This window comes from Bactrocera tryoni, chromosome 1 (genome assembly GCF_016617805.1).
Source record: "Bactrocera tryoni isolate S06 chromosome 1, CSIRO_BtryS06_freeze2, whole genome shotgun sequence".
Taxonomy (NCBI): Eukaryota; Metazoa; Arthropoda; class Insecta; order Diptera; family Tephritidae; genus Bactrocera; species Bactrocera tryoni.
The window spans coordinates 2,597,425-2,619,991 of NC_052499.1; the positions used below are offsets into that span (position 1 = coordinate 2,597,425).

Sequence of the window (22,567 nt, forward strand, 5' to 3'; positions counted from 1 at the left end):
AAAAAAATAATAAATTTTGAAAAAAGATTACCCTACTGACCCCTTAAAGACTTAACATTTTTTATTTTGAAAGGCCTAATTTTTATTTTGACCAACAATATCCAGTTGACATATCATTTCGTTATGGCATCCTTTGTTCATCGGTAAAGTGCTTAGTAAGCTTTATTGCGTTCGTTTTTTGTTCGCTCGTTTGTTATTGTTATTTTAATTCTTTTTTTGCTGTGGCAAAGGTCTGTTTATGCTTTTACGTTTGCTGCATTAATGCAGACATTAAGCGTTATCTGTTTCAGGGTTTATGCTTTCTAAGCGCTAAAGTGTATTTGATTTACATTTTCATAGCCACTTACAACTATATACAATATTTTATGTTCAGTCAAAGACAGTCAAGCGAAATCGTACAGGCCAATAATAAATTTGTTTACTTGTTTTTCTTTTAATCTCTCCTTTGCTTGCCTTCCTCTTCGCAATGTTCGTTTCGGTTTTTTTGCGATTCTATGTGATTCCCACCGGATTGATATGGGCCCATCGGCTGTACAATCTTTGTTGTTTCGGACAATTTATTTCGACATTGAAGACACATAAATAATGATTTATGGTTTTGTGTGCAAAAAAAAGAAAATGGCGCATGTAGATGAAGTGCGCAAAAAGCAAGGAAATAACAAAGCTAAGTAAAGAAATTGGACTAAATTAGATTTAGGTTTGGCTTAATGTTTGGAATTTTGAGGTTGGCAGAAAAAAGTTTGTCGATATATCTTGCCGAATTGACAAAAATTATGGGATTTTTTCAGTATATTTTTTGCTTGTGCAAACTAAATTGACTATTTTGTTGAACTTCTTTATTCTTTTTTTTTGTTAAAATTTTCCAATTATTTTCCTTCGACAGTTGAATAATGAAGTGCTGCGTATTTTCTTAGTTTGTATAAAATTGTAATATAAAAAAAAAAAAAAAAAATATTGTTAAAAAATATGTATTTATTAATTATGATTTTTATTTCATTTTAAATTATAAGACATATATTATAATTTTATTCGCGTCCTAATATCACTCGTACGCTCCGTATATCATTTGCATCTTCTCCATTTAAAATGAGAAGTAAATTGACTGCGGTTTAGATCACTAAGAATTGTGTGCATTGATTACCACAGGCATATTTGTGAATTCGCGTTAGAGTTAAACCAAATTTTCAAATTTTTAATATCCTTTAATACTTCCTCTTCTAAGTGCTGTTGGTTTTCTGCTCAAAGTTTTTCTTTAGAACAGGCGAAATTTGAACATTCTTACAGTTTAAAATTTTATCAAATTTATCCCATCGACCATAGATGTATATTTATCCTCAACAATACTTTTCATTTGCACTCAACTTGTATGGAAAAATATATACAAACCTTAGACGCAAAGTATTCCAATGTGCCTTAAAGATGTTATTTATTTTTTTGAAAAAATTTTGCAAATTTTCGCTTGAAAATAAATATTAACAACTCCGTGTACAGTACTTTGCAATTAAATTTCAAAAATACTTGTATGTCGAAATTCCCAAATGAGGCAACGGGTCTGTATTGCATATCACGCCTGTGTACCGTTACACACACACGAACATTTTTAAACACATATACAAGCACAAGTTGTGCAAAACTTTGGTTATAACTTACATGTCTCCAATGTTCAACAACTTGTTCGTACCCCACTACGCACATACACCATGCCTGTACAAACAACTATATGGTACACACACATAAGCGCATACGTGAAACACTTGTGCGCCCATGAAGGACATTAGGAACAACGACACTGCGGTGGCAAATGTGTAACAAAAGCAAACTTACACTGATTTCCCACGCCGATAAACCTTATCACTTTGCAATTTTTGTTTGTACTCAATGTTTTTCTTGTGCCTCATACGCTGCCATGAATTCGCTGCAACATATGCACGCCCATGTATGTATATATGTTGCACGCTCACACACACATACGAATGTGTGAACTTTAATGTGCGCTATCAGTGCGTCTTTTCAAACTTATTGAAGTGTAACTAAAGTGCCTGCTTCGTAGTCGAAAATGACTGCGAAGAAGTGCAAAGACGCTCATGCATGTGTGTGAATGTGGCGCTGCCAATATTTCAGTGTTCTAGTTTCTCGACTACGCACAAACCTACTCTCAATTTAGAGCGTTATGTTTATAAATTTGCCTTTTTGTTAGTGCTCATCACTGCACACACACAATAGCCTCTTCCTTCCACTTGCTGCACTTGCCACATTTTGGCTTGCTTTCTTTTTGGCTGCATATTTTTTTCACTCATTAGTAACACAATTGCTTTCATTATCATTTCTGTTAGTTGTTGTTCTTCTTTTCGTTCAACACACACATTTTTGTTTTTATTGAATTTTGCTTTTTCGTTGTTCTTTTCCATTTGCCCAGTCGGCTCAAGTCAAAGTTTTGCGAAAGTTTGCCACTTTATTTTTGCTTTTATTTGCATTGTCTTTGGCCTTTTTGTGCTACAAACTTTCCGTGTGTATTCGATAATTTTTGTACTTTTGGGTAAAGGCAACTCGAAATTAAGTAAATATGTCGATATACATATATAGCAGAATATTCACAATATTCGCAAACGGTGGCGTGGAATAGTTGCAAAACTGTTTTTGAAAAAAAAATATTCACCAAAAATAAGCATTTTTCTCATCAAAGATTTTACGTTTATAGGTTTAGTTCAAAAAGTTTATTAAAAGCAAATAAAATCAAAAAAGTACTATCGATAAATTGAAAGGTAAGTAATTCAAGCTTTTCCAAATAAACGGTAAGAAAATATTCTCATTTACTCATTTTTATAATCTTTGTAAAAAATTTAGTTAAATTCTCGCTGCTTCATTGAAGTATCTATGAAAAAAGTGAGTTCGAATTTTGTTAATGGTGCGAAACTGAGAGAACGCTTTCCAAAGCAACGACTTAAGAGCATATAGTTTCTTCGATAAATATAGAAACAGATTTCATCACTACCATAAGAAGCTGGGTGGCGGTTTTAGCTTCCAATTACAGTCCAGTATGATAGCCAGAGCTGGAGAGTAAAGAAAAAGAGTTTACCCTGTTTTTTGCTTCCGTTAAAACAGTTTGTCTCAATTCAATGTTCAAACATTTCATTCCTTGGAAAATATAGTACCATATTTCAGTTAGAATAATTTCCTATATTAGAAGCAGTTGTACAAAAGCCATAATATCTAGTGGTTTCAAATAAAATAAAAACCTTTTTTGGGTTAAAAATAGGGAAAAAGGACTGAACATGTCTAATTTGTACCCTCTCAGACAGGTTTCTTCGCATTTTTCTCAAAAAAGGTTTCCACTTTAAGGCTTGTGGAATAATTGCGCTCTTTGTGATCTTTGCACAATAATAAAATTTTTACTCCACTATGAATATCTACATATAGTGAAGACCTCGATCGTGGAAGGTATTCTAATAGCTAACCCCGTGTACTGAGTTTTGCAGTTTGCATCACTCATTCCATTTAAACGTTTTAATGATACATTAAAATACTGCGATAAGAGCCATTAAATCATCTGACGCTTTCAGCAGCCTTGATTTATTACTAATTGACTCAAAAGCCATGATATTGTATAAGCACATTATTTTTGTTTTGTTTTTTTAGTAAATAAATATATATGTAGATATGTTCAGCTGTTGACAGCTAATTAGAAATGCTCCCTTTTTTGTAGGTAGATAAACATAATGTGTCAAAGCTGTGATTTAAAATACATTAAAATGTATTATGCAAGTATTTTAAAGAGGTAAAGAGGAAACGCAGCAGCTGTACACCTACCCTTCGCAGCTACATTTTTGACCTTCGTCGGTCTGGAAAGATGTGCAAAGAAATTTCGAATAAGATCAAATGTTCACATCAAATAGTTTTGAATGTCCTTAAGCTATACAGAATTTTAAACCTATTTTTAACATACCACGCAAAGAAAACAAACTTGAACAGAAATATACCCCAGTCTGTCTGTCTCCAAATATAATGTCCAAATATCCTAGAGAACAATTTCCCGGCGTTTGGTTGAATCTGGACTTCACGGCAGGGCAGCACGCAGGAACCCACTTCTGACTAAAATTCGTAGAAACGACGCGTAGACTTTGCCAACTCTTATTGGTCTAAGACAACAAATAAACGGAGGTATGTCGTTTGGAACGATGTAACAAAAATTAATCGCTTAGGATCTGATGGTCGAAGGTATGTTCGCCGTTCTATAATTCAAGAATTTTATCCTCGCTATGTTCCACGCGTGGTTGAGTATGGTGGAGGATCAATCATGGTGTGGGGATGTTGTATCTGAAATGATGTTGGTCTACTCCATAAGATTGGTGTAATTTTAAACAAGGAGAAATACGTTGACATCCTAAAAAATGTCATGTTGCCATGAGCTGACGAAAATTTGCCTCTTATAAGGAAGGTAACAATTCAAAGCATTTGTCTAAGTTGATACAAACGTTTTTTAATGAAGTCTATCAAGGTTTTGGAGTACATATAGAACAGCTTCGGGTGAATTAAGGATGTTCTTTGTGATGAAATTAGAACGGCACGGCAAGCTACACCAATGGTGCGTTGTCAGAGTCTTACAACGTAAATTCGGAATCGATGTGAAGCTATATTATATCATATTGTAAAGTAAAACAGTCAAACAACAAAATACTAACTGTGAGAAAGCAAGATTTTGTAAGATCATTATTTTTATAATCAATTTCATTTCTATTTAGTTCTCGCACTTAAATCGTGAATTCCACATGTTTTTGTTAAAACCTTCAAAACAAAAACGAATTTTAAACAACATTTTTACTATTAGAGTTTAAGTTTAACATAGGTTTCAATAAAATAAGTGAAAACACAATAAATATACGTGTTTTATTGCAAAATAACATCATTTACTACAAAATAGGTGTCGTTTCTAATTAACTGTCAACAGCTGTATATGCATGTGCTGTTTTAGACCACAACTCGAATCATTCTAATATGTATGCTAACAGAAAAAGAAAGGAAACGGGAGTTTAAAAGTTAATTAAAACAGCGGTTTGATGCAAATCTGCCAGATAAGATTATTAATTATAATTGAAAAATTGTATTTGTGTTTCATAATAAGGCAACTGGAATAGCAGGGTTAGTCGAAATGCGAATCGAGCCGCGATACAGTTATAAATCAAACCACAATCAGCGATTGAAATAACCTTTTATTTTCCAACTCATTTGTCACAAGCAAATTGTATTTCTTTTAATAAATCCTTAAGAAGTCATTTACTTATTTAAGTGGCATTTGAACCAGCCCTTATGCCAAGATGCTCCCTCCACTCATACTGAAATGAGCTGTTACATTGCGAGCAACACTCCGACTAATTTTCTTTTTCCCTCAATTGAGACCGGTCACTCACTTCACGACAGTTTCACGTACCACTGCCTACCTGTACTTCGCTGTCAGCTATTCCTTCTGCTGGTCTATTATTTATTTAGATATTTTAAATGAATTTCATTTAGGCTTGTGCGCACAAGGGCGCTTGTTGGATTTACATTTTTCTAATAAAGGTCACACCGTGTCTTTTTTTCGAAATTCTTTTAATTTATTTACGCAAGGCGACCCTCCTCTGGCATTTTCATACGCTCATCTCAGTTCATCCAGTGTATTTCGCTTTTTAGTATATGTATATATATACATATGTATATACATATATAGTGCTTATTTGTTATTATAAGGCAGAAAATAGCATAAAATATGCAAAGGACACACTCGGAATTTTTCTGGTTCTGACTGTCACCGCAAATTGCGGTCAAATTTAATTAGAATTTTAATTTATTGGCACTAGATAAAAATTAAAAAATAAATTAAAGCGGCAGAGTAAATATTAATTAATTTATGTAGGAAAGAAAACGTTTCACAAGAAAAATGATTTAAGGAAAATAGATACATATGTTTCAGTGTGAGTGCAGTTTGATGAGTTATGTGCTTTTTGCGTACTTATTTCATTGAAAATTGGTATTGACCTTGACCTCAATCGAACTGCTCTAAACTGTGCGGAAGGATAATCAGATTACCGATTAAGTGTACTCACATCTTGCTTTGCTTCATTAGTTTTCAATTTAAGTACAATTTCTAATAATGTTATCAGCAACCTCTAAGCTACGCCTTGTCAAAGGTAAATGAAAACCACATTTGGACCTTCTCGCCCGATGTGAACCTTTAATGTGTGCAATGTTTTGACCATAAATCCAACAAAACTGTTCAAGCTCCTAGCTCACGAGAGTTTATTTGTGTTTAACTATATTTTTTTTCAATCCTTAGGACTGCAAAGAGTTTTCTCAATTATTTAGAAAACCACTGCTATGATAGCACATCAGCGAAGCTTCTTTTCAACGGCTTGGCCATCTAATAATAAGAAAAGTGCCTTATTTGGGAAACATAAAATCTAATCGAGACAGTGAAGATGCCAAAGCATATCTGAAGAGTTAATGGTTGCGCAGAAATCTTCAAATTAAAAAATAGATCGAGTGGCTATTGATAAATACTGTATTCTTTAAAGTGGTCTTCGAATTCAGAAAATAGTAAAAATGAATTGTAAAGGGTCAAATGAAACATGCTAAGATATAATACACTCTGTTACTGTCTTAAATTAGTACACTTGTTTCAATTGGAGTTAATTATTATATAAAGTAACAGGAATGTAAAAAAATGGAAAATGAGACGTCATTTAAAATATGCCAATTTCGTTGATATTCGTAGCATTAATTTCTGCCAGCAAAATGAACTGGAAAATTTCTATACAAACAAACAAACATAACGGTATTGACGGGTTAGCTGAATATGCGCTGAAAAAAGGGCCAAGCAATAAGCGAAAGTAGAACATGGCAGCAGCGAGAAATATATTGCCAACAAATGGGTTGATGTAAATAGACCAGGCTACGAAGAGTTTATAAAGGATGACCCATGAAAATATGTAGCTATTAATGAGGTTATCAAAAATGGTTAGCGGGCTTAAATTAAATGATGTGGCTGACGGTTAAGTTGACCGCCACTGCAAAATAAACTTAGACCAAAGTAACTTTTTTCTGCTACTGCCTTTCGTAAGTGTTAAAAAAAATGTAGAAAGAGGAAGCATTCATAATATGCGATAAAAATTGCCACTCACGTAAGTGACGGACGAGGTAATGGGTCGCTGGATTTGTAATGTAGACTAGACTACCATGATGAAACCACACAGCTGTTGCGAAACTTCCCTCAAACTACTCAGTTGAGACTTAAAGACATTTGCAGCACTGGTTGCAATGTTCAAATGTGAAAGATGTACGTCAAGTGTTTCAAGGCAAAAAGGAAATATCAGAAACGGTTTTTAAGTCAATTATTGTAGTCGCCCCTCTTCCAAATTTTCGAATAAACATGGAATTTGATGGTTCGATTTGCTTAAGAATTCTAGAAAATATAAGTTTTAAGTCACAAATTAATGTGGCTTATTAATTTTGTCGGCTTTTAATTGCTATTTTAATTTTTTTTGTATAAACAACAACATAAGCTCAGACTGCGGTCTCAGGCTTAAAATAAACAAAAAAAAAGTTGATGTAAATGAAATAGATTATAAATTATGAGAAGGTTTGTTCCAACTATTTTTTATGCGCAGACACCCAACTAAATGCCTAAAAGATTAAAGTGCAAATGAAGTGTCGAAAGTTTGAAGTGCCCAAGGACGCTGGTCATATGAAGGTGAAAAATATTACAAACATTTCAATAAGTGAACCTTTCCAACTCTGCTTTTATTTGATTCTCCTCATCATTGTGATTGTTATTTTATCTACTGAAAACTTTTTTTGGCTTGAGATGTCCACTTTTTTACCTAACCCTGAGTAAGTGGTATAATGGGTGATGAAGCTCGCAAAACATCTCTCTACACAATTTTCTACCCCCTTACCACCTTCACTTTTGATCCGTCAAATGAATACATCGCACCCGCAAACGGATTTTTTCACAAACTTATAAATAATACACCCATTTCATTCACGCCTTTTTATTAATGTGAAAAGTAAGCAAATACTTTGCATTGCTGCGGCGGATCGAACCCTTCTTTGCGCCCATAACTCCAGTGGCCATTTTGACCGCCGCCAGTTGGTAGCCGACAGCTGCCAATTTCGACAAACGGACGGTGTTTTTTCGCTAAACAGTCCCTTGAGAAATTCACACAAATCGAGGCAGAATTTTACAAATTTAACTAATCCCATAAACACACACACACACATGTATAGTTGTGTTGTCCCAATAGCCAAGTGGGTTCATACAAAACAGTTATACTATATATGTACATATATGTAAGTAAGTATATATGTATGTATTTGCACAGCACTCACCTTGTATGGGCACGTAAATATTCAAATATAGGCAATCTTCCGATTGATTTTGCAGATACGGCAATAGGCGCTTCAAATACTCCAGCCGTCCTTTGGGCATACGCTCTAAAGCGGCTGTCTCGTTGGCGATGTCGGGTAGGCGTTGCGGACAAACCGGACTAAATCTATATGTCAGAATGAAAAGAAGAGAAAAAAGATGACATTGAGGTTTATACATATGTATGTATGTGTCTATTATATTTGGCAGCGTAGTAGGTGTGTGTGAAATGAAAGATTAGAAGATGACTTGGGAAAGCACACGATGACAAATATAAGAATGAGAATTGTTTTGAGATGTTATTTTTCATTTTGCTTGAAAAATTGTGTTCAATATGATTTACAGGAAGCTGTATATAGATTTTATATAGAAACAAATGTTTTTGTTATTCGTTTTTTAAATACATTATCTGTTTTATGTTAGTGTGTAACACTAGCTTTCAAATGGCTTAGAACAAGAGTTCCCTCAGAGTTCGACAAAACATTAAATGACCACAGACTCGCTACTAAGCATGTGCTTCCCCAAAAAACTAATACTGAAGCATATTTTTCAAAATTAACGAAACAAGAAAATCAAAACAAAACCGATCGTAGCGGACGGTATCAATAAATGTGAAAACAATATACCACCTGACATTGGATCGCATCAATGCTACTTACTTTTAAACCGGATTTATATACGTATATATATATGTAGTTGCTACAACCACAAAAAATTACATTAAACATTGTATTGTAATATTAATTTAACGTTTCATATTTCTAGCAATTATGCTTTACAAATTTAAGAGATTTTCCGGTAGCAAAAAAATGAATCTATGGTCCATATATTTAACTCAACTCGGATTTTATAATGCAACAGAAATGCCAACAGCAAATCGGTGAAAAAGAGCTTATTTCCTATAATTTTTTAAATCAAATATTCAAAGCAATTTAAGCTTCTTTGTGCGTACTAGAACCAGTTCGTGGCAATATACTTGTATATATGTACATTGATTTTCTTTTGAATTTAAACGGAAAACTTTTAAACTTTTCTTTTGCACTTTCTTCGCAATTTCCCGAAAGGCCATTATTTTCATAAAAATGCCACCATTTCACTTTTAACTTTCCATTTAATGTCATTACATAATTTTCAATGGCGCTTGACATGCGTAATCTTTTCTGTAAGCAAACAAATAATAAGTTCTAAATAAAAAGAAGATGAAGAGAGAAAAGAATTGCAAGCCTGTCAGAAAGACTATAACTTGAGACAGTTCATTGCACTATAGGTGTGAAGACAGGACGATAAAGTTTAATCAACTCATTTTTTTTGTTTTTTTCTTAGAATTGCGCCTTAAATTTTATTTTGCTTGTAGAAGCCAATGCCGAAAGCTTTACTGAGAGACGATGACGTAACACTTCGTGACTTATTTCACAATTTTGGTACTCGGTTTTATAAATATTTTGCCGCAAGAGACTTGCAGTTGAATACGTTCAGTATTCATGTATCAAAAATTCTTATATTTGGTCCATTGCTTTAAATTATATTGAAGTATACGTATGTAATTTGAAAAGCGTGAAGATTTCCAAAAACAAATAATTAAGACCTCCTTGTAAAAAGACATACATTTTTTTAAATTACAGAGACAAGTAAAATAAAATAGACTGTTAAGAATTGAAGATTATATTAAGATAGAATTGGTTCCCTCGAAAGTACTGGGGATATTATTTTTATAATGATCCCTCAAATCTGGAAGCAGCTCATAACTTCTAACTTTAGTTATGCATTCCTGTAATCAGGAATTGGGTTTTCCATAAAGCACTTTTCAAATGAGTACTCAACAGACTATTTGACTATTAATGAAACAATAAAAGTAAATTTCATCTTGATAGTAAACTATAGACTTTAGATAATCGGGCAAAACAAACCGCACTGAATGAAAAAATGAAATAGAAAGGTAAATTATGAAAATTTCTTTTAAAGTCGCCATCTTCTATTCTTCTAAAATGGCTGAATGTTTTTGAAAACCATCTAGTAGTTAGTAAGTGTGAGAAAAATATTTTAAATAGTATTTTTTCTTAAAAAATTGTCCTCATTGAATTAAATAACAATTTCTTTAACCGTTTGTGATACTTGACGAAAGCAAGGAAGTGTCCTTGAAAATTTCCTAGTATCTACTTTTCCAGTGTATTCACCTTCTTATTTATATTGCCTTTCCGCATAGCCTATGTTATACTAAACCCTTAAATTATTCAAAGCATATAACATTTTTTAGTATAAACAATTTCATTTGACTCGATGTAATTTTAATAAAAACAGCGAACTCTTCAAGGCGGTCTATGAAATTACACTCTAATAAAATCCAAAGTAGCTCACGCTTTGCCAGTTAATGGGTTTATGTGCTCGTCACACCAATTAAGTGCCGACACCCGCAACAACAGCAATATTTACTGGAGCAATAGCATAACGAGTAACCGCAACTCACATAGCAACAAAAATTTCTTGCAACACAAACAACGTGAAACGTACATATTAAAGTTAAAGTCAAGAACTCAGCAAGATAGAACCTAAGTGCTGGTTGATGGCAACGCTGTTTCAGCGAAAATGAAATGAAAAATTTTCCAACATTAAAATCTTAATTTCACTTTTTTTTACAGTATCTACGGTGAGTGCTTTGCGCTATGCCACAGAGTGGCTGACAGTGTAGGAGGAAGTGGCAGCACTCACTTTGCAAGCGCCATTATTAAAAACGCACAAAGCATCGCACCAGCTAAGAGAAAAGTATATATATGCATATGTATGTGTATGTATATATCAACATTAGAGCGGAGAAACAAATATTAAACCACTTTGTGGCACAAGCGGAGGCGACATCATTTGTGAATTTGATTGGTTGAGAGGCACAGAGATGCTTAGATAACATGCAGATGTTGCTGAAACACAGATCGGAGGAGTTGTGAGGAGTAATAAAACTTAATTTTGAATTACAATATTTTCATGGACTCTGGACTCCGTAATTAAAGAAACTAGTGGTAATTTAAAAGTATAGGTCCCAGTTAGGAGCTTGCCGACAGGAGGGCAGCTTTTAGTAGATGTTATGCTGCCTATCTCAACAAATACATAGCAAAGCGTTTCAGAACGCCAGTCCTGACTTGGCAACCGAATGGGCTGGACAACAGCGTTTTTTTGTACAATGGTTCTCACATCAACAATCGAAATATGACGTGTTTCTCTTTGCTGGCGTCCACCTTTTCTAACCTTACTTAAACAATGGTGTGTCAACCAACAAAAAACTATCTGAAAGGTGCTGTAAGTACAAGGTCTTATCTACTTAACGCCGTATAGCGTAATCTAAACTTAAACTTATACCAGCTTTTGTTGTGAAACCACTTATTGGAAAAACCATGGATCTCTTTTCCCTACAGCTTATGAATGCGTATAACCTCTAACGAAACTTAAATGCATACAGAACTATACGTGTGAAAAATGGCTGCTATTTAACGTCATAATACTTCGTGCGTTTGACTTAAGTGGTAGCTAAGGCATTCAAATGTCTCACCGCGCAAATTCATTCAACGCCGCACAGTCTCCGTAATCTCTCATTTTAAGTCAGTCTGCTTGGCAGCTACAAAGGTGGAAGAGCAACCACCATTGTGTAGGTCGTATCGTATATTTATCCATGTTTAGTGTCGACAGTAACATAATCCCCAAATGAGTATGGAAGCAAATCTTATGAAAGTGTGTATGTGTGTATATACACACCTTTCAAGTTTGCCACACTCATTTTGTAATTGAGATGCCTAATGCTGCGTATAATCCACATCAGAGATACTCGTAGGAGGATACTTGGAAGCAACCTAAATGGGGAAGCAAGATTAAGTATGAAAAGCTTTTTATTTATAACGCTATTAGTTCCACTGTCACTGCCAATTTTACTACGAATGTTGCCTTTGAAGGAACTTGAGTGAAAAGTTCTGACATTTATACAGTATACACGTCAATCTGGAGCTGTTTAGCTTTGCAATGCATAGAAAAGCTCATATGTGTCTTAGACAGAAACAAATTGGTTTAGGTAGAGGATAACAAGAGCATTACTGTCATATGAAAAACTTGCCTTTTTACCTAAAATCTAAGAGGAAGGGCTAACTTCGGGTTAAATTGAAGACATGGTTTCTAATATATTGGCGTACGGGTTATAAAGTGCGGTTGAAGCAAGAAACATGAACTTGCAAAGTACCTTTTCATTATTTAATGACGGTATGACACTAACTTGAAAAGTAAAAGACTTTGCAACACGTGTTTTTTTCGCCTTTGCACCTTTAAAGCTTTTGGAACTGTGACAAAGGATTGACAAAACGCAACAAAAAACTAAGATCCACAGTATTTTTTTAATTCACAAAATCGGAATCCTCATCACCTACACATAACATAGATTTTCTCTGAAATAGTTTTATTATATGTATATGTTAAAAATAGTTCCTTAATTTAGGCTTTCTATGTGTACAGACATACTAAATAAAACAGCTATGAGAAAGTGATCTGAGTTTGCTCTTTGTCTTTTCACTGGAAAAATATTAAAAAGCCTCTCTCCTTGTTGGGAATATATTGTGGTACACCCCATATTCACTTTGCTGACTTTTATTTGATATAAGAGAACGCTTTATAGGCAGCAGAAGCATTTTTAAAACAGATCGATCGCAATCTCTATCACTCGGCTTATGTTATAAAATACTGCAGAGTCGATTGCGTTAAAATTGCTCAATTATTTATATTTAAGCATATAACAAAATTTACTGCGGGTATTAACTGTAATTACAGTTAGAATATAACAAACAACACTCACAGCCGATAAATCTGCACAGTTTTATTTACAAATAAAATTACACACGTGCATACCTCTAAGGATATTTTCCTGTATAAATGTGTGGGTGCGCCTGAATGTGCATGCAGGGGGTTTGATATCCGCTACCTCTCCTTAGCGCTTGTACATATAAATAAATTCGAAAGCATAATGACAATTTTTGCATAAACACATGCACAAGAGCACACATACATTCATATATGTACACCGATATATTTACCACAATTGTGGTGTGCGTTCATCGCGCTTGTCTTTTGGACCATTATGCTGGTGGTAATAAAATTTGAAGCTTTTTTAAACGCTGCCTTTAAATATGTCTGCGTATGTGAGAATGTGTGCATGTGTGAGTAAGTATGTGGCGTACGTGTGGAATCTCAGGTATTTTATGCTCCGTCTGTTGCTGAAATTGCTTCGATTATTTTTATACAACGCCGTAAATACCTTCACTTACTCATAACGCATGCGTGTGTATGTGTATGTGTGCATTTTTGTTAACAAATATAGTGTTGGTGTTGGTATGTTTGCCACTTTAGGGCACTGCATCAATTTGGTAATCATAAAATTTTCGTTTACTCAGCGAAAATGTGTATCGATGGAAAATACCAGCCGGAAAAGGTTTTTATTACAATACATTAGCGCCAAACGCAATTTACGATGTATGTGCGGCACGGAGGGGAATGCTGATCGTAAGAACAACCATAAAAGAATGCGTACCTGTATAACGGTAGTATGCAGGTGTGCAAAAGTAAAACAGTCGACGGCAGGGATCAGTGTCAAAATTTATTGTGCTACTGTTGCTGCGCAGGAGCATGTGGGGGGAGGGGTATGCAATTTGTAGTATGAGTTGCACAATCAGAGCTCAATTGAGACATAAATTGGAAAATTGTTATTAAATTATTTCTGACTTCTCTGCTACTTTGTCCACTAAAACGTGTATTTTGTTCTTCCTGATAGGATGAAAAGTTCCTGTGTGTTCATGAACTGGGCTTCGAATTGCGGCCGATTATCGGAGATGACATCCAGTAAATATTACCTGTTGTCAGACGGCTAACTTAGACCTCAATATCATGTTGAATGAATAGAGTGAAGACGTAATCGATGAATCTTTTGCAGTTAGTTAGTGCGGATGGTTTAATATTGCAGGTTCCAATAGAGTTCGGAGGCAATCACTCAACTCAAAAATATTACCTAATTTGCGTCAAAAAGTTTTCTAAGAACTTGAAAACCACCTACAAGCGGAAATTACTACCATGAATATTTGCATTTGACATTAGTGACCTCATTAGAACATTGCAACTTGTACTTTTGATCTCTTACTGGTGTGTTTCATCACACAATTTATGGCACAAAAAAGGAGAAGAAGCAAAATATGAAAATTTTTCAAAGCCGAACATTTCAAGGCAACCAGTATTTGATGACAAAATCATGACACATTCTTAAGCTATTGTTCCGTATGAAGGCCACCATCAAGCCAACCCCGTTAAATAAACTGTTTTTGCCAATGCTGCACATCAGAAAATCCATTCCTGATTACTTGCAATGAAAGCACACGCAACGACAGCGAAGACGCTGATTCTTTGTTGTTCCTTCACATCAAAAAAGTCATTTTCGCTCACATCTTCTTTTCTTCTACTGTCCTCATATATCGATTTAATGGCGTGCGCTGCTTGCTACAAATTGCTTTGCGGCACATGAGTTCCTTCAATATTTTCCTCTCACGTTACGCAATGATTTTTTTACCTGTGGCTTTTACGCATTTGTGTCAAGTATAAGTTTTATGAAGGACATGCGTGAAATCTGACGGGATTTAGCATGTTTTCAGTCATTTTGAGAAGTTAACCAGTTGTAAGAAACCAAAAATTTTTGCATGAAAAATATTTCAAACAGCTCATATACTTTGTGTTAACTCTTCACTTTTTGAAATAATATCTTTTCGCAAATTATTTATTGTCACTTCCAAAGGAAGACTGCACAGGTGAACACAATAATTGGAACCAGTTTTATGAGAGAGCATTCGAAGAAGTTTAGAAGAACAAAAAATTGCTGCCGATTGCAAGTGTGGCTTGTATAAGCTGTACATTATAATTTTACTTTTTCAAAATCAACTGTTATAACCTTTATCTAAGTAAGCACTGACATATTAAAAAATCTCTAATTTACACTCACCTATCTGCCTTCTTAACGCCCGACCACATGGCCGCCGAAACAGGTGGCATGAAACGTAAATTGCCCACAGGTGGCGAAGCATACGGTATGCCGCGATACGCTTCCACCGGATCCAAATGCCGACCTTCAAGTTGTACAATAACACCGGATATGGCGCCGTTGCGTGTGTGTATAATGCGCGAGGATAATTGCGCTGGCAGTTGATCGCCATGTGTATGACTATTGACGTTGTTGTTGGTTATGGCACCACCGACATTTTGCCGACTGCTACGTCCGCTACTACTAAGACCAGAACTGCCAGCGCCACCACTACTGCTACCGGCACCACCCGCCAGTGAAGCGGATTGTAGCATTGAGCCAGCGCCGGAGGTAGCAGATGCGGCGCTGCTGCTTGTCAGCGAGAGCGATGGACCCAAAAATATATTGTTGGCGGTCAGTGAGGCAGTTGTTATCGGTGAGGAGACTAGCGACATTTGCAAGCTATTGTCTTCGGACGCTAATGCGGCGGCTGACTGCAGGCGACTGTTGTTGTCCGTTAATGAGGCTGAGACAAGCGCACGAAACACCGCTGAGGAGCTGCTACTACTGCCCCCATAAACCGTGATATCACGTCCGCTGCGGCTGTAATTTCGTGTGTTGGCATTTTGATTGTTCGCGCCGTGCGTTGCTGTTGCCGCTGTGGCGAATGAGCCACTGTTGCCGCCGCCGCCGCCGACACATGCCAAGAGTAGGAAGAGTATGGAAAGTGCGGTGGTGTTTGTTTCCAGCAAGTAAAAGTAACGCGGCAACATTATCATAATGGCGCTAGGTAGCACCCCTCTAAGTTTATGACTCTGGCTGCAGCTAGTGTTTCTGCCGCTGTTGGCGTTGTTGCTGCCTCACTCCGCCCGCTCGATGCTTGTAGGCTGCTCGGTGCTAACTGAAATAATTGTTATTGCTATTTATGCACCTAACGGCTTGCGTTTAATGGCGTTCTCCGTTTATAATGACGGTAAAATTATGCCATGCACTTGCTGCTGTCGCAGCTTCTTGTTGTCTTTGTTTCAACCGCCATTTCGCAACAAATTCATACAACTTTATATTACCAGCAGTTTTTAGAATTTTAAGTGTTTATTAGGTAAATTGCTTTTCTTGTGTTAATTGCAAAAGTTGCCGCGATTAGTTGTGCATAAGTTGCTTCAATTTTCCGTAGACTTCGATCTAATTTTCATGTTAATTAGTGCCTTCATTGCTTATTTTATGTGCTATTTTCAATCTTCTCCTTCACTCTTAGATTTCTTTAAACTTTCTCCATATTTCACTAACGAACTTCTTACTTCTTCCTTCCTTGTCAAATCATTCATTCAACTTTTGGTGTTTATAATTTCATACATTATTTGAATAGTAAACACGCTACTCTCTCGCAGTCTCTCTGAGGTGATGCCTTTGAGTTCAACTGATCCATTCGTACGAGCATTTGAGTTTTGTTATATTCGTAAATATATTTCTGGAACCGAGTACACCTTTTAACATTTGTCCGTGAATGGATCTTCACTGAGCAAATCTACAAAAAATCGAAAATGAAATTTTTGTTAAACTAATTATTTGTAAATAAATTATCTTATATTATGTAGGCTTTAAAACCTTATAAGCATCTCAAGTTGATATTCTACATATAATTTTGCGTAACTAACAGTTTGATTGAAATAAAAATACTTAATAGATGGCAATCTTATTAAAAGAAGCTTAAGCTGTAGAATTCCTTCAACACATTTCTTTCGCTGTTACTGTGATAATAACAGTTTCTCATTTAGCTTCGAGCTGATTTGGAAAGATAGAGACAAAAATGTTTCTGTTAAGCATAAGCCCCATCTAAGTGCTGTCCAGTTGGTGTCACTTTGATTGGACACTGTTTTTACGAAAAGATTTCAATAACTTGTCCGTGTGATAAGTTGAAGGAGTGACGTGATATCACATTTTGCTGAGAACATTCAGTAAACTCAAGTGGTTGCAGAGGATTATTAAAAGCATAATAAATTAAATATACCCCGCCTCTATATTGCAACGTCTCCTATACAGACCATCCCAAATATCTGCTATTAGAAATCTATAATCCAACAAAACAACAAAAAGCGAGAGCTAACCAAACAGCTAACAATAGTATAGCTCAACGTAGATTTTTAAATAAACAAAGCAAGATGAATCACATTAAACTTAAAAAACAATTTCTGATCCATTTCAAAGAAGTAGGCACTATTTACTGTAGCCAAAATCTCGTTTGCATATTAAACTTAAATGCAGCGCAAATGCAACTGCGACAATCTCAGCATTCTTCTTCTTTCGCCCACTAACGCGTTCACAAGCTGCTCATACAGTGTACAGTTGTCGCTGCAGGTGTTGCAACACCAAAAAAAAAGAAGTTAAACAAGAATAACAGCAGCTTCAGCCAACTCTCACTCAAGTAGTTAAAATTGCAACAACAAACGAACTGCATTTAACATAACACAACGTTGTTAAATGCACTGAGGCGCATATGCAACACTTCATAAACACATGCATGTGTGCATTATGCAAAAACAAAAAACAAGAAACAGAAAAATGTGGCCTGAAAATAAATGCCAACGTGTAGAGTAGCTATTTGTTACGTATACGCCGTGGGGTTGGCTTGTAAATAGGGAAGTTAAGCCTGTGTGAGCTGTATGTAAATTGATTGGAACGAGTGTATACAGAATGCAGGTAAAAAGCAGGGAAGAGGCAGCAACTAGCATGGAATTCGTAACGCTCTCTACAGAAAGGAAGCGTGAAAACAACACAACAACAAAAGCAACAGCAGAGCTGACAACTTCAGCAGTATCACAATTGTCCTTAGGCTGGGATTTAAATATCCGCGCGAGCGCAAAGTAGCGTAACGTAAAGCAGCTGAGCGTGAAACCAGTGCAATTGCAGTGCGGATCATTGCCAGCAATAAAACAAAAACAAGCGTCAACGGTAGCCCAAGCGACCATAACAGCATGCGCTTGCAGCCGACACATTCTTTTGAATCGTCAGAAAGCATTGCTGCCTAAGGGCTGCAAATATGAACGTAAGGATGATCATTGTAAAAGCACATATCTCAGTATTGCCACGTTTTGAGTTGGAAGTAACTGCTATTATTCTTGTCATCTTATATGGAATCACTATAGTTTTAGTGAATCTAAAAAAAGAATTAATCGGAATTAAATAATGAGTGACTTTTTTTCTAATCTACCAAGGAGGTTTTTATCACAAATATTTCTTTCATCAGTGCAGAAATTTTTAGAATAATGCTATATTAGTCATATGGACAATATGAGTCCAATAAGACTTAGAGTTAAGTTTTAGTTATGTTTATATATTGTAACCAATCTTAATAACAATTTATTTTTATTCTCCTCGATGATCTCTGCAGCCGGGGCGACTGAATAGATATTGACGTCCAGATTTTTTTGAACGCAATCCCAGAAAATTTAAAGTACATGGAAGATAACCTAGAATGACAGATGGAAGATACCATAAAGCTTAGCTTCGCGTTTAAAAATCACTGAAGCTCGTATAATATGTGACAATTTTGCCTTATATTTTCACTAATAAGCTTGTCAAGAAATATCACAATATTTCCTGTATTCTCAATAACATATATCACATATCTATGTATATGTAGACAAAGTTACATATGACGTGTACAAAGAGCCAGTCGTTACAGCTTCTCAGAACCGTATAATACCTAAGTTTATTTTCCGACTTATGCTTTAAGATTTACTTGTTTTGTAATACAGGCTGAGAACAAAGATCACCTCGTAACGCCAAATAGGATCACAAAAAAAGAGCCTAGAATGTTCACATGACAAGATTTAGTTGGTCATTTAGCATGCTAGTTTCTTGATATAAAAATAAACAGATAAACAAATTATTTCAGTTGCTTTAAAGCGTTTTGCTCCCTTACGTTAAAGTCATTCAGCACCAAGACATTTCCTCTAACTATCGCCAATACCAGGGTCATTGTTTCCACTCTCTATATTGAAAAAGTGTTGAACATTTTTGGTTAGAATTTTGAGTTTCTCTGGAATGCCTTTCTATCTGGCAGATTCCACCTGCATACATTGTGCTGTCGTTATTTACTTTCCACTTGCAGATATTCGCTTAGTCTAAAGTACGAGTGTTGAAATGTATGAGAATAAGTTTTTACTACTCAGTACAACATAATTTATTTTAGATTAGTATTAAAAAATCCAATTACGCCATATTGCCATGCCAGCAGCACAACAATTGAATGCTGGGTTTATATAAGCAGTCTCTGCACGTGCAACTGCGTTAGTGGATAAAAACTGTAAAAACTGCTCGACACAGAAATACAACTTCAATTGTAATGCCGTGAATTGCATAATCACTTACACTTGCGCACAAGGTGCCTGCTACATACCCCACTTATGATGCACCTGCGCGAGCATTAAGCGTCTGACTGTTGAATGAATGCCACAGATGCGCAACTATCAGGCGGCCACTGTATGAAGCAGCAAGTGCATTCGTATGAAAGCTCTTTATCACCATTTACATACTCATACATACGCATATGTATACCTGTGTGCGTAGTGAGCCAGTTAATCCAATGGAGTGTGTGCAACATGCAACAAACAAGGACAAGGCCGTTGCCGTTGTCGTTGGCATAGTAGTTGGTGTTGGCGTTGCCAACTGCATTTCATTTAATATCACACAAAAGCAAAACCATTAGCAAGACAACAATATAAACGCAATAAGAATAACGAAAAGTCGGCAACAAAAACAACACACGCCAGCATTGAAAATGGCATGCAGTGTACGTGTGTGTGCGTCTGGGTGGGTGGGTCCCATTTGAAAACACATTTTTGCTCGTTTTTTGCAGAGAGTATGGCTGGCGCACGCTTCTTGATGTGTAAAAGCACTCTTCTGTAATTTCATTGCGGCATAAAAGTGGCATTTGAATTGCATTAACTTGCTTGAGTTGGAGCTTACGAAATTCTTACTTGAATGCGTGTAAGGAACGTAATGCGATAGTGCATTTAAGTTGCGGGAAAACAAAGTAAATTTAAACAGCTTCAATTTAAAGTTAATTAACTTACTGGTATTTTAAGGATACTTGCAATATGTTGATTTCTTTTAAAACTCTGAATTTCTGAGAACGATGCTGTTGTTATTGAAGAAGAATATGCAAAAGCTGAGAATTAGCATTGGGAAACTTGTACATATATTGCTGTTCTTCTATCTAGTTTATGCCTTTGCACGTACTGAGATTGAAGTAGCTCCTCTTAGGGATGTATACTGCTTTTGCAGTGATTTTGTGTTGTCTATTTCCTGACTGGTTTGACCATATGTATCTCTTTCTTGCTTTTGATTCGATTTTAAAAAGTTTTCATATATCGAATGCGTTTTTTTTTATTGAATAGTAATGGGTTCCGTAGTGCTCATCTTTTGATAAGACTGTAAGAAAATTCTCCGAAATGCAGGAAAACAGGGCTTAAATGATAACTAACAGAACTCTGATTCCATGCTGGATTATATTAATTTGTGCAATACAGGATTCCTTGTTCCAAATGTGTCTTATTGTTCATCGTTTATTTTGGTAGACATTTTCTCATATTTTCTTAGATATGAAATGCACATACCATTGTCATATATTCCCTTACATTTTGGACAACAATTTCTAATTTGTGGCAATAATATATTCACTATGGAATGGAGAATTATAAACTATTCTGTCAAGTCAAATTTTCACTTTCATATTGCATGTGATATTTAACACTTGACTCATAGTATGTCATGCTACAAAATTGCTAGCGTCAAATGCCATTATCTCAGTTTCCTTTTTGGTATTTGTGACTGTTATACCACTGCGCAGGAGCAGATTTCGATTCAAACCTCCAATTATCACCATGTGATATTCCCTTAGGTCCTCAAACGCCAAGGGTATTTATGGTTGCACTGTCTTGCTTACAACAATGAACGCTTAATATCGACGTAAAGAACTAAAACACCAAAAATTTAGCCCATACTGTTGAGAATAAGTTCTATTACAACTTCAGTCAAGTCAAGTACTTATTGATGAAGTGGTCTGGAGGGTTTCTCTACAGGTTTTTCTCTTGCGTACCGGTTATCATCGCTAAAGCTGATTTCCCAAAAAAAATATATATTTCAACTTTCGATATATTGACGTTTATTTCTGCGATTTTTAAGAAGTTTTTCCGGGTCAGCCTTTGTCAAAAAAAAAAAGAGTTAACTACACGTGTTTATATTGACTGCTGATGGAATAGCTATATTTAGTTTCAGGACTTTATTTCTTTTCTACCTCCTAATATCTCATGTTAGGTTGAATAATAAGAAATAGCGAATGAGTCCAATTCAAGAACCAGTTACCTTTATATATTGCGGAGTAAAGCGGATAATTTCATAATAAGAGTATAACAATATAGAATTTCATAAAGATATTTAAGGCGACCATTTTTACTTTTTTAGTCAAATCTAAGGTAATTAAATAGCTAGTTAATTAACCGTAATAAAAACCGGTACTTAATGGCAATAAGAAAATAAAAAAAAGGCCAATTAGGCGGCTTAAGAAGCGATTGTATTTCTTGTTTATTGCCTCCAGACCGATGATAAAAATACAAATAAAATAGTAAATTGTGTGCGGCACTAAATCAGATTACTTCGGCGTGCAACAATCGACGACAATTAACAATTTAAATATTGTTTACTAACGTAGCACAAAGTCCTAATGAAAACAATAAGATTCGCAGTTCATTGGCAATTATTTACCAAAGTAATTTACTCGTTGTAAGCAGCGACTTTATCAACTTGTAATACTTTTCACTTGCGCGGCTATGCGGCCGCAACGGACGCTGGGTAAGTGAGCGATGCAATTTATGGCACGTGTGTGTGTGTGTGAGCGTGTCGGTGGGTGGCTCCGCAGCCACGGCGCAAGTATATACAGCCAATAACAAAGGAGCCAAATGAAAGCAAGCGAATAAGTAATTGCCAGCGGCACAACCTTCACTTCAACAACAGCAAGTAGCAGCAAGTACAACAACAAATAACGGTACAATATGCATATATACAGCAAGTGGTAAGCGAGTAGTTACTACTTGCTTTGAACGAGCAAGAGTGGGGCACAAAGACTTTGTGTGTAATTAAAAGCT

The 22,567-nt window shown here is 35.6% G+C and overlaps 1 protein-coding gene across 2 annotated transcripts in view; it reads right to left on the reverse strand.

The window, feature by feature from the left end:
- The window catches only part of LOC120777742 (neuroligin-4, Y-linked), a 124,968-nt gene that overhangs the window by 44,754 nt on the left and 57,647 nt on the right, over positions 1-22,567 (reverse strand). For both annotated transcript variants that reach the window (XM_040109244.1, XM_040109236.1), the window contains 2 exons: positions 15,405-16,947; positions 8,362-8,525 (listed from right to left, as the gene is read on the reverse strand). In XM_040109244.1, the coding sequence (XP_039965178.1) occupies positions 8,362-8,525; positions 15,405-16,201 (961 nt within the window). In that variant the 5' untranslated portion in view covers positions 16,202-16,947. The remainder of the gene's footprint in view (positions 1-8,361; positions 8,526-15,404; positions 16,948-22,567) is intronic.